At 34.4% G+C, this 13,206-nt stretch overlaps 1 protein-coding gene across 3 annotated transcripts; it reads left to right on the top strand.

Moving 5' to 3' along the window:
- Nucleotides 1-927: 927 nt before the first annotated feature.
- LOC110828109 (ESF1 homolog) lies at nucleotides 928-12,353 on the top strand. Of its 3 annotated transcripts, none has more exons than XM_022060473.2 (11): nucleotides 928-1,078; nucleotides 2,115-2,768; nucleotides 3,059-3,240; nucleotides 4,294-4,413; nucleotides 4,508-4,708; nucleotides 4,982-5,204; nucleotides 5,964-6,250; nucleotides 7,127-7,297; nucleotides 8,251-8,406; nucleotides 8,935-9,093; nucleotides 9,744-12,353. In XM_022060473.2, exons 2-11 carry the CDS (start codon nucleotides 2,129-2,131, stop codon nucleotides 9,852-9,854), a joined length of 2,250 nt encoding a protein of 749 aa, XP_021916165.1. In that variant the 5' UTR covers nucleotides 928-1,078; nucleotides 2,115-2,128; the 3' UTR covers nucleotides 9,855-12,353. The 3 variants fall into 3 exon arrangements, with proteins under 3 accessions (XP_021916165.1, XP_021916161.1, XP_021916162.1); XM_022060469.2 differs by having other exon boundaries at nucleotides 1,070-1,153; XM_022060470.2 differs by lacking the exon at nucleotides 928-1,078 and adding an exon at nucleotides 1,207-1,865.
- Nucleotides 12,354-13,206: the final 853 nt, after the last annotated feature.

Genomic DNA, 13,206 nt, shown 5'->3' with positions numbered 1-13,206 from the left:
CAGAAGACAGCCATCTTCATAATTGCAACCATGAGAACCTCAAATATCATAATTGCTATATAGCATTTCTGTGTGACCTGTTCATTGAAAAGGGAGTTGTTGGTACCATTACAGTTTGGATATGGATGTTATATCATTAATGCACAAATGTTTTGTCATCAGATGTATTTTCAGCATATGTGACTGCTAAAGTGTGCACTGCTACATAAACATTGTTCTGCCCAGTGGAATCTTTGTATAGAAGTGTTTTACTGTATTTAGTTATTTTTAAACTTTCAGGTGTATTTGGTAAATGCATGAATGTTTAATATATGGAAACTTTTTAGTATTTAGTCATGTTGTATGTGACATATGCATTGAAGTGACCAAAACATATTTTTTGTCGAATATTTCCAAACCACTGCTTTCTTCAGCTCTTATGAATCTTAATCTGTTCTATGGTTCTGTACATGTCAGGGGATTTGGAATGATATGGATGCAATGTTTCTTATGCATGTGTAATTTTTAAATGAATTATCATATTGCTTGGAATCCTTTATGTTATGGATAAAAAGTAGAGTGAAAATTGTTACACACACACACTTTCACTCCAAAGATGGTGCCAAGTTCCAACGTGATACTGAAAGTAAAGCTGCCCCCATGATATGCCATGTAGGTGCTTGGGGGAGAGTTAGGCTCCTACTCATTCTTAACCTCGGCACTAGATGGGGGTGAGTGGTTAGCGTTAGTCCTCAGCCGCGCTTTACCTTCGGGAAAGAATCCTGGTACCTCTTGTATAAGAGGGTGAGTGGGCTCCAGAGCCAGTCTGGATGCAGAGGCTAGAAGAAAAATACTCTTCCCCGTCGGGGATCGAACTGCGGTCGTCCAGTCCGTAGCAATCAATATACTGACCAACGGTTTAAAAAATTTTGATGGGAAAAGAACGTGGGGAAGGCATGTAGACGATTGTGTAGTAGCTAACCTTGTTACCGACTGGTCTACTGTGTCTACAATACATCACCGTTGTGTTTGCATAGAAATTGTCTGTGTAAGCGGCGCTACGTTGCCCATCAGTAATATTGGAGTTGCGCATGTGCAGGTATGTATGCTCGTGGTAATCCCGTCTTTCATGGCACATCAAAATAGTTTTTATGTGGTTACGTATGACAGTAAGGTACGGATTTCAAAATGTTGATATCAAATATGGGTTAAAATGTGGCGGAGTTGTCCCTGTTTTTAAAAAAATCGCATATTGTAGCGTACTCGAGGACTATAAGGGTTGAACTAACCTCAACACAAACTCTTCTAATCTCTAACCTACGTGGTTCCCAAGCTAGATCCCGAATTTGGAGTTCTGGTTTGAATGTGGGGAGATTGACATGTTGTAAAAGAACTCATTTTTGTTATGGTACTAGACTTTCCACAATTCCTACCCCAGCTTAAAACAACATGAAATTTAGTGTCATTGTGCTTTTTTACACCTTTTATTTGTGAAATGGTTTAATTTCAGTTTTATCAGGAACTTAAAAATTAGCTAATTCAAGTTGGTTTATAAAAATACAAATTTGGCTCAGTGTTGGAGGAAAAGCGGGAGTATAATGGGTCAGTTCACCAACTATTTGTTGAGTTTAGGAAGGCATATGACAGAAGAGAGGTACTGTATGGCATTTTGATTGGGTTTGGAATACCAAAGAAACTTGTAAGGTTAATTAAGATGTGTATTGACGGGGTATCTAGTAGAGTTTGTATAGGTAACCGTCCTAGTTCACAATGGCCTAAAACTGAAGGATCCTTTATCCCCAATGCATTTCAATTTTGCTTTGGAACATTCCATCAGGAAGGTCAGAGGGAATCAGGAAGAATGCAAATTGAATGGTCTGCACCAGGTACTTGCCTATGCTGATGTTACTGAACCTCACATACAGTATTCTGACTAACTTAATCTTCCTAACCTGACCTTGAATGTATGTTTTATTTAAGATACAAACCATTTTAGATTATTAACACAACTGCTCACCAAACTGTAGAGATACCAGATTTGTCCAAGTTGTATGTACTATTTGGTCTATTGTGGGGGTATAATTTGAATGTAGAATTTAATTATGTGTACATATGTAACATGATTTAATTTCCAGTTATTTGAACAGTCATGGAAGAAATAATGAAAGACAGTCGCTTCTCCCACATAGCCCAGGACCCACGTTTTAAAAGAATTCCAAAACGAGAGAAGAAAATAAAAATTGACAAACGTTTTCAGTCTATGTTCAAGGATAAAAGTTTTAAAGTGAATTATACAGTTGATAAAAGAGGTCGTCCAATATCTCATACATCGAGTGAAGATCTAAAGAGGTACTATGCTCTTTCATCTGATGAAGATTTAGAAACTGAATGCAACAAGAATGATGAAACTAACAAAGAGTATACTCAGATTTCTTCAGTTAAAGTCAAACTTGTTGAAACTGGAAAAGATGGTTCAACTTCAAATAACATAAATAAAATTAAAGATAATGTTATGAAAGATAAATTAAAGATTAAGGAACACAATGTGTGTTTTGAAGGACAAAATAGTAATTTACTGAAAAGAAAAATTGATCAACACAAGTTGGAATGTGGTGTAGAATTGAACACTGATAATGAAGTTCCAAGTGATGAAGATAATAAAAATAAAGAAAAGGAAATTGTGGCAGACAGTATAAAGAAAAAGTTGAGAGATCTTACAGTAGATTATGCTCGTGGTGAAGGAGTACTTTTCTGTGACAGTTCATCAGATGAGGAAAGCTCAGAAACAGGTTTGATTCTTACCTATGTTTTTATAGTTTGAGATCACTTGTCACAATTATAATTTTGTTAATAAGATACTGATTGCATAATCTGTAGTATGTGTGCTACTTTATTTCCTGAGAATTATTATAGTTCTGCAAAGACTTGTGTTTTTATGCTCAAGCATGTAAGTGGTAGGTTACTGAAATATTTAACACAACATTCAGCCTTTCTTAGATTGACTTGGAAGACTTAAATAATCTGTTTATTTATGTATATTAAGTTGTACATTACTTTCATAACGTTCTGTTATTGTCAGGTTCTGAAAGTGAAGAATTAGACCATGGGTGGGGAGAGCTAGATCATGATGCTGATCAAACAGATGTGACAACAAATCGATTAGCAGTATGTCACATGGACTGGGACAGAATCAGGGCTAGTGATCTGATGGTTCTCTTCTCCTCCTTCGTGCCACAAGGAGGACTTATTCATTCTGTAACAGTATGTGTATTGGCTAGTTTTAAGATTTGTTATTGCTTGTTTTATTATGGTAATAAAGATGTACAAGAAGAAGAAAATAAGCAATTTTTTCTGGAAACTTGAAGGAAGAAGCCACTTAACAGACTTAGACATAAATGAATAATTTTGAACATAGTCATGAACCTTTGCATTTTATAAAAGTAAAGTAATTTCTTGGTATGTAATTGGCCATTAACTATATGTACCATCTACTTTAACAATCAGTAATTCTGTGTTTTCCCACAAAGTCTATGTAACCAGTGGGTTTTGTATGATTCTCAGTATAAACAGCAATTATTTCTTAAACAAAATTAACCACTTCATTTTTGTAATGTATAAATGTTATGTTTTCTTTGAGGTAGGGACTGAATGTTAAACATTATTAAGACAGTCTTTCACTTCAGAGTGTTAAAAGATGTCTATTTACTATTTTAAATTATATTGAATACAAATTATTAAGATCTGAAAATGTATTGAACCTTATATGTGAATCTAATATGGGTTTTTATTTTTGTGTCATTGTATGTGTGTGTTAGATTTATACTCTTGAAAATGTGGGCGTTTGTTTATTACCATTAGATATGGAATAATACTTCGAATGTTTGAGTAGCAGCCTTGGATATTACTTTCACTTCTGTGGTAGATCCTGGCTGCAGTTTGCAAAGACTTCTAATAATCCTCAGCATTTAATAAAACATTTCTGGTATCGTGGTACAATATTTTAATTGAGAAATTAAAATTAAAACTTCTCTTTAAATAATATCCTGGGCTGTTATTAACAGTTTCTGTAGTAGAACTTGGCTAGAATTTTAGCACAGGTTATTAATTAGGTCCTAGTATTTAATAGATAATTTGCAGTATGATGATATAATACTTAAATTTGGAAATGTTTACTTATTTACTAGCACTTTTTTGTGTATAAATTATAACAGAAATTGAAACATTAGTTTAAAGAATTTCCTCAAATAAAATTTTCAGTGCCATCAAAATAATGAGATGTATGGTGCTCTTTATTACGAAACTTTATCTTTGCAGATCTATCCATCAGAATTTGGGCTGAAAAGAATGAAGGAGGAGGAAATTAAAGGACCACTTGAGCTAGTGGGTAATGGAAACTCTGTGCAAGATGAAAAAGAGATAGAGGATGGTGAAGAGGTGTGTATTTATTTATTATTACAATGGTTTAAATTAATTTTGCATTGTGCTTAATTTACATGGGGTGCTTCAGTATTATACATTGTTTCAGTAGAATGAAGAAGGTAGCAAATACCATATGGAGAAACTGCGGCAGTATCAACTTAATCGTCTAAAGTACTACTATGCTGTATTGGTGTGTGATTCTGCAGTAACAGCAAATAAGATCTATACTGAGTGTGATGGCTTGGAATATGAAAGTAGTGCAACACGCCTTGACTTGCGGTTTGTTCCTGACAGCACAAAATTTGAGGAGGTGAGCTGCTTGCTTCTGATCAGAAAATTGTAATAAGAACTCACTGATATTCAAAGTAACTGTTGACAGTTCAGGATAATTCATTTGAAATAAAAATCATCACATATGTTTACATTTAGGTCATGGGTAAAGTTTACTGATCAGTATATTTTTAGCAAAGATGAAGGAATTTGAATGTTATTTTAAATAAAACTAGCTTCTGTATTTCAGCTTTGTGTCAGTAGTTTCTTAAAAAAGAATGTCAGTCAGTTATATAACATATTTTTTTCTTAGAAGCCGCACGAGATTTGCGATAGGCTTCCTGATCTTTCAAAGTACCAGCCTCGATACTTTACAACTACTGCATTACAGCAAGCCAAAGTGGAGCTGACATGGGATGAGACAAATCCTGAGAGAAATGAAATCAACCAGAAACTTATGTCTGGCCAGGTTGATGGTATAACTGAAACAGATTTGCGGGATTACTTGGCATCTTCTAGTGAAGAAGAGAGTGATGGTAATACTTGGCTTTTACTTCCCTTCAGTTATTTTCACAGCATTTTTGTGAACTGAAATTGAAATGCACAGTGGGATAGCTTTTTATTTGAAACTAAACTTGTGTATTTAAGTAGACACATGTAAATGTCATGATTTCTTTCAAAAGAGTTTTGATGATATATAAAAGTGAGTTCAGATCATTCAATTGGAAGGTAAGGTAACTGTATTAAATTGAAGGTTTAAATTTGGTAGTCCTCAACATAATAAGGCTTATTGCTATTATAACTTGGCACTTCAAGAATGAAATGTTAACCCTTTAAATCCTAGTGGTAACTATATGTACCACATACTTCCACTATCAGTAGCTCTGCATTTTGCCCACATAGTGTATTTATGTATTATGTATGGTTATTAGAATAAATAGTCATTATTTCCCTATTAACCATTTGATTTTTGTAATTGAGATGTACTTTGTTATCTTTGAGGTAGGAACTGAATATTTAAATACTATAAATACAAGCTTTGGCTTGAGGGGGTTAATATGCTTCATATAGGGCAAGAAGTACTGTAGAATAATGCTTTATCCTGGCATTGTTCCAGTGTTGTCAGATGTAAGAAAATGCAGCCATATGCATTAGTGAATAATTGCCTTTGGAAATGTGTGAAAAGGCGTATTCTTAGTAAAACAGTCTCCAGTATATCACAGTTACGATATTACAATACTGGTATGGTCTAACCATGATATATTTTTAAGTGTTTGTATTCTGATATTTCATAGTTGTTGTTAATGAAGAACTAGAAGTAACAAATGAAGTTACGGCTGACCCAGTTTCAAAATATCGAGCTTTGCTGAAAGGAATTGAACAGGAGGAGGAGAAGAAGAAGTTTCATGATGTGGAAATGGAAATTTCTTGGGGAGTTGGTCTGAAGGATAAGACAGAGGAGCTGGTTCAGAAGAAGTTGAATGAAAGAAAAAATGATTTAACACCATTCGAACAATATCTGAAGAAAAGAAAGGATAAGAAAAAGCAGAAAAAGGAAGAAAAGATAAAGAATATCCAACAGGTAGTAACTGTTGTGTGATTTGTTTGAAGTCACACATGGCCTACAGTAGGTTTGCTACTGAGACTGGATAGTTCTTTAAGATTATTAAACAATATCATAAGTTTGCATGTAATAGGTGCATTTGGCAGAAGGAATTATAAATGGCATAAACAGTACTGATGTGACATAAAACTTGCTCACATTGACACACACACATGCATACATACATTATTTTATGCTGTCAACTTGTCTCTCACAAGAGAGCCAGCATTCTTCCTAAACTATGTAGTGTAGAGAGGTGAGATTTAGTGTAAAGACCCTTGAGACCTACTACATTTCCTGCACTTATAGTTCTGCATTGCATTTATGAAATGAACATTTGTAGCAGCTTGAAAATGGTACTACATATTCAAAATGCCTAAACAATTTTTTAACTTGAAGATTTTTGTGTTCTGGGTTGTTGCATCGTGTAGTATGGTAGATGTTTACCAATGTTTCAGAGGTCACACTGTCTGTCATCAGGGTGATCCTTGACTTGAACTCAAACTTTGAAAGTAATGTAGAATTATCTTCCTCAACTGAGGTTTTTTTACACACATTAACAGTGAATAATGACCGAACTGGCTGGAGTGGCACTAATGCTGTAGAATTTTGTTTGTAAAAGTATCAGGTTTGAACTTTGGCTATCATAATTGAGATTTTTATAGTTTCCCTCATTCTTTTGATAGGAATGTCAGAATAATACCTGAAGTAGATCTTGACTGTCTCTTTTTCCTTCTCTTTATTTACCATTCATGATCATTTTGCCATCTCATTTGACATTATATAGGCCTAATTGTTGTAATTCAAATAGTGCCATTAAATACTCGTCTCAAACTTGTTTTCAATTGTTAACAGGCGAACGAAACTTCAGGTAATGAATACAGTGATGATGATATTCCATCTGACATTGATATGAATGATCAGTATTTCAAGGAAGAGTTCCAAGGAGAATTTAAAAAGAAGCACAGCAAAGAGAAAACAAATAAACTATCTCTTTCAGAAGATGAAGGAACAAAACATAAAAAGGTATGTAACTAGTTAAAAGAATGCTTTTATGCAGTTTCAATAGGCTTTTAATCATGTTTGTAATAATACCAATCTAGGATGAATATTTTGAGCGCATACTAAAACTTACTGGCAAAATGTGCTTTTGATCTGAAATAGAAAACATGGTATAAAGCTTTAGGCCTGTAAAACGGTCTTATTGTACCACTGGATGTATTTCAGTATAAACTAACAAGGATATATGTCTCTAATATACAAGATTTTATGAAATTTGGTATAAATAAAGCGATGTGTCCCGATAACCCACAAGTACCAATGTGACACCACTGGATATATGGCCAGCTTCATACTTTTTAATGTGTTTTATGTACAGAATGCATAATGGTGAGGCTGTATCTGTTTTTGTTGACATTTGAGATTTGGGTTCTGCATTGAAAGTTGCCAGGCAGATTTAATCATTTTGGTTTCTATTTGTCCAGTATATCTATTTATGGTATTCAGTTCTACAAACTTTTTTTGAAATATTTCTTCATTTAATAAATTTGTAGGTTTTAAACCAAGATTAGAGTGATACCAAGTTTTATTAAAATTTCCTAATGTCAGATTCAAAGTTACTACATGCAGACAGATGAAGCATATGGTACGGCTAATATGCACATTTCTGCAGCTGCATTGCGAACATATCTGAAGGTGTTTGTAGTTTAAAACGTCATTTTTTACATGAAGTTGTTCATCACTGGTCTTTAAAGTCGTAGATGATCTTTTTAGTTTTGAGATTTGAGGTTATGTTAGGTGAAGACGTTGATAGTGTTCTGATTTGTGTTGCTGTGGGGGCTTGTGAGTACTAGCCTCCAGCCCTGAAGATGGAGGCTGTGTGTTCTTTGAAAACATTGGTACCTACTTACACATCCACGTTACACCAAAATTAAGATCATAATCAGAATGACAAAATTTTGTTGTATATTTTTTTTCAGGCTGAATTAGAATTGCTTCTGTTGAATGAGGGTAGTGAAAAGAAACATTTCAGTCTCAAGTCCATTCAGGAGCAAGAAGTAGAAGGCAAGAAGAGGCATAAGAAAAAAGGAAAGAAGAAATTAATTAAAGAGGAAAGCAAACAAGATGATTTTGAGGTAATTTTGCTGTTTAAGTTATAAAATGAATACTAATTTGGTATATTATACTAATGCCACAGAAACTATACTAATCCAAGAAACTAAATTCAAACAAATATCATGAGTATCATCAATTATATAGTTACAGGATTAGAAAGTGAATTATTTCTGTTCCTTCTTTTAGTTAATTTTAATTTTGCACTCAGTGATAGATAAGATAAGTGTATTTGTCTTCCTCTGACTGTTCTGTCAAATTTTAAATAGAAGTGCATTCTTAGTTTTTATGCAAGCTGTCTTCTTTTAAACCTTTGATTGCAGTTGATTGTCCTGCGATTATGGAACATAAACATTCAGAGGTATTGGTATTGGTAAAACTTATTGCATGTGCCATAAATGTGTGATTCCTGTGAATTATGATGACCATTTTATTAATTTTCTTCTCCCTGTGGAGTAGTGTATTTAAACCATTACTAGCCAAGTTTCCAGTACTAATGAAAATATAATTTTGCTTGGAATAAATGTGAAGTGTTGATTTTAAATTTACAGGTCAATGTGCAAGATGAAAGGTTTTCTGCACTTTTCTCTTCTCATCTTTACAACATAGACCCCACAGACTCTCATTACCATAAAACCAAGGGAATGGAAGCTTTCAGGTCTGAGAAACTGCACCGTAGACAAAGTGATGTGAATGACAATCCTGATGTGGTAAGCATAATGTATGACCTGCCTTCACAGCATTATGATGAAGTGTTGTGTAATGTCTCAGGAATGGGTAGGAAATTTATTGATAGGATTTCCAAAGGGCTCTTGAGACTTTCGAATACTTGATCATGTAAATTACTGTACAAGTTTGTTACTACAAGTACTTAAATGTAGTATGCCATCAACAACTTATGAATTGGACTTACCAGCATGTTCTGTCCCCATTAAAATCTACCTTGGTGAATCCAGCTTGTAGATTTTTCAATATTCCTTTTATCTCATGGACCATAATTCAAAACTCTGATAAAATTTTTGTCCATTCTTACATCATGTTCACTAAGTTTATTTCTGTAGTCAAAAATTCTTTATAATTTATTTTGAATATCTTCACTCTTCTTTTGACCTGTGTGCTCAAGTGTTGCTGATTTCAGAAGAAGAAAAATTTCAGCAGCTCCAGGTACTGCTGTTGCCTGGGCTTTTAACTTTCTGAAAGAACAGGTCTTGTTATTATTATCTTACAAAATTTTAAGTATCCTCAAGGCTTTGATGTTAAAGGTCCATTTCACTGTGCCATTTATCCTCTGGACTTAAATGTAAATTCATTATATAAAGATAAAATGACATGAAAAATTGAATATAGTCTTTTTTTCCAGTTATCAGCTAAAATCCAGAAGATGGACACAGTTTGTGGTAAGAATCCTGAATTATCATTGCTTGTTGAAACAGTTAAAAGAAAAACACGTTTGCACAAAGGAGCAAGGTGATAGCTATAAGAAAAATTGTTTTTATTGCAAACAAAACATTTATTTCCAGCCACTAAATTATTGACAGAATAAATTTTCAATTTCTGAAAAATATATATATATGTGTGTGTATATATATATATAATGTAAATTGTTGGCTGTAAATAAGTGACTTAACAGAATTACATTTCTATGTGAAATGATAATTAAATAAGTTTTTATTAAAAGACTAAACACCCTTCAAAGGAGCAACCATACCATTTATCCAATTCTGCCAACAATCTGGGCCCCTAAATCCTTTTCTGGATCTTTATCAGGAATTTCTGATATATATCATAACAGACTAGTGAAAGGGCTGCTGTTATATTTGTTTCAAAACTGCATAGCGGGAAGAAACGACTGTTTTTCTGCTTACATAAAATTTATATAATAAGAATGTGTGGAGCTGTACCTCCACTCCCACATAAATCTGCATGATGTGGTGCATAGTGAAGCACCAGGGACAATTTTATGTTTACTTTATTGCCTCATATTTCAACCAAACTTTGTATGAAATCTAAGCTACAATAATTTGTGCAGTACAATCAGGGTTATCAACCCACAGGCTGCATGGGGACCAAGATATATTTTATATTGGTCTGCATACCCTTGTTGCAACAATTGTGTCACTCTGTATAATTAAAAATAGTTAATATCAGAAAACACATTTTATTAATATTGTTGGAATTTGACAGACACTTCACTGTGAGCAGCTTGATGAAAAACATCAAACTAGGATATGTATCACTGATGAACAGACAAGTAGATGCATGCAAATCTCCCAAAATAAACTTGATACTGAAAGATTACTCAGGTAAAACCAGTGACAGATGTCACTAATGATTGATTCTGTTAAATAAAATAAAAAGTATTAAGCAGTATATGACCCTGCTTCTAATATTTAGTAGAATTTTTAATGAATTACCATGAAGCTTCAATGAATTGTTCTCATTTATGTCATAGTCTGAAATTAATTGAGGAAGGGTGAATGTGACCCTAGGACTAGAAAGGGTTGAGAATACTAAGTTTATAACTCTACAACTCTGAAATGTTAAAATTAAGTCCCTTGGTAATATATCTGTGTAGACCACTGTTCAGTGTAACTTTGTATGTTAATCCACAGAGTATGGAATTGGTGGATGTCTTAGGGATAAGAAAAGAATACAGAAATACTGCAAAACTTTGTTAATCCAGAACTAAAGGACCAAAATTAATAGACTTAAGACTAAAAAATTTGAATTAGGACTGATATTTGGATTATTGGACACACAACCATCTCAGGATGTATATGACCTAATAGTAAAGAAATTTGCAATGTCATGTAGTTGTTACTGGGGAAAATGTATCTTCAAACTGTAACATTTACTATCATATTATTGGCATAAAGTACAGCATAATGTTTCTTGTTGCTAAACAGTGGTTGACCACATATTGGGTATACATTACAGTAACTCATTTTAATGAAGTGGACTGATTCTCTGAAAGTTATGAGTTAAAACTTGTTAAGGATGAATTTTAATATGGGTACTAGATATAGAAAGTAATGCATATATAAATAACATTAAGGGATAGTAAATATATAGCACATATATACCTATTTCATGAATAGTAATTCACTGAAAATGAAGAGTATTAGTTAAAACATATGGTACAAAGGATTAAGAAGCAGTGCTGTTGAACATGGGCAAGGAGTCATTCACAGAATTCGATACAGGTTCCAAGGCAGCCGACAGGAACTGGCTTGAAGTGCTTTCATTGTAGCAGATATTCATTATTAATTTGAAGATTCATAAAATGAGTTAGTGTACTCAAACTGTAACATTTTGATTGTAATTTTTAAAACATTGATGACACACATTCCTTCAGTCCACATTCAGAATGTGATTAGTGGTATTTTCCGAGTATAAATGTGCTTAATCGCATCCAAATACTTTTATTTGTTATATATCCTTTCGCTTCTATCTGAAGCATAGGGCCTCCTTTTTGGAGGTTCCTTTATCTATTTAGACAAGTGATCAGCCCATTGCAAGGCCTCTACTGGTACACAGGACAACACAACAAAGAAAGACGCGGACAAACATCCATGCCTTGAGTGGGATTCAAACTCATAGTCCCAGTGTCCATGGCCCATGCCTCAGACCGCGCGGCCACTGTAACCGGTGTCCAAATACTTTGCATAAAGCAATTTTCTCCCATCATTACCTGGCAGGTTACTCCAATCCATAATTGCTAAGAGAAACCAAACACTTCCCCTGATGTAATGGCATGACAACTTGGTATCACATGCATTGTTAAAGAAGGAAGAGCCATAGTACTCACTATAAATATGAAAAATGCCCCTTATGTTGCTATGGCTATTTTCTCACAATATATAACATAGAAGACACAAAAGTCAGAAGTATATGTTAGAGATTATCTAAAATTCATTTTCCAGGAAAAGTGTACATAAACTATTTGAAGAATACAGTTTCTGCAACAACAGTTATGTGTTCTTACTCTTTTAGGCATCTTTCCTTCTGTCATTTTTCTCCAGCTTCAAAGTAGAAACATATCCATTGATGTTCCTGCTACAGTGAAACCTCTATCCATCGTTCCCGGAACTATCGTTTTCCCGGATGCATCGTCCGTTTTGTTCGGTCCCGAATACATCCCATATAAAATAATGTTACATTTTCCCGCTTCTATCGTTCCTCGAACTATCGTTTTATCGCATCGATCGTTCAAAAATCTTAGTCCCGGCCCACAATTTTCCCGCAATGATCGTTTCTGAGAATTTAAAATGCTGGGTTTAGAGATAAATTAATACCGAAAGACGCATAATGTTTTTGGAATACACAGTAGCGGTAACCTGTTATGTCGCCCAACCAGCACATTCTTTTGGAATGAGGGTCAGCGGTGCAGGGGTGATGGTTGGAGTGAATGGCGGTGCTCATTGTCAGAAATTTTACGATTTTAATTAGGGTGCACTCATATTTCGTTCCAGCGATGCCAGATGGCATGTGCAGTGTGAATTTCTTCACAAATGCTTTTATTACAAGTACAAAGGAAAGGCTGGCGGCACTTTTCATTCTTCTGGTTCATCTCGTTTCCAGCGGTTCAGGGTCTTCTACAGCTACGTTTCGTTGAGTTCGGCAGTAATAGTATTTCCATTCTTCCTGTTATTGTCCGCAAAGGGGGTTGGAGCGGTGAGGAAGAGGAAGACGACGAATGCGAGCCCGAAGCTTTGCCGAGTTTTGCCGAAGCACTCGCTGCATTGGCGAAAGTGAAGTCGTTCTTTTATGCGCTTAATATAGTGAACGTGACGAAGAAAACATTTTGAACGTGGAAAGTGCTC

Source organism: Zootermopsis nevadensis, unplaced genomic scaffold (genome assembly GCF_977971745.1).
Source record: "Zootermopsis nevadensis isolate Lab colony 2312 unplaced genomic scaffold, Znev_1.0 Znev_ptg000011l, whole genome shotgun sequence".
In the NCBI taxonomy this organism is placed as follows: Eukaryota; Metazoa; Arthropoda; class Insecta; order Blattodea; family Termopsidae; genus Zootermopsis; species Zootermopsis nevadensis.
The sequence above is the reverse complement of the archived record's forward strand: the minus strand, read 5'-3'. Positions and strand labels throughout refer to the sequence as shown.

Excerpts from the sequence above, each read along its gene's own strand:
- LOC110828109 (XM_022060473.2), top strand. The coding sequence starts at position 2,129 with ATGGAAGAAATAATGAAAGACAGTCGCTTCTCCCACATAGCCCAGGAC. Across the intron at positions 4,709-4,981 it reads ACAGCACAAAATTTGAGGAG|AAGCCGCACGAGATTTGCGA; the intron begins GTGAGCTGCTTG and ends TTTTTTTCTTAG. Across the intron at positions 7,298-8,250 it reads AAGGAACAAAACATAAAAAG|GCTGAATTAGAATTGCTTCT; the intron begins GTATGTAACTAG and ends ATTTTTTTTCAG.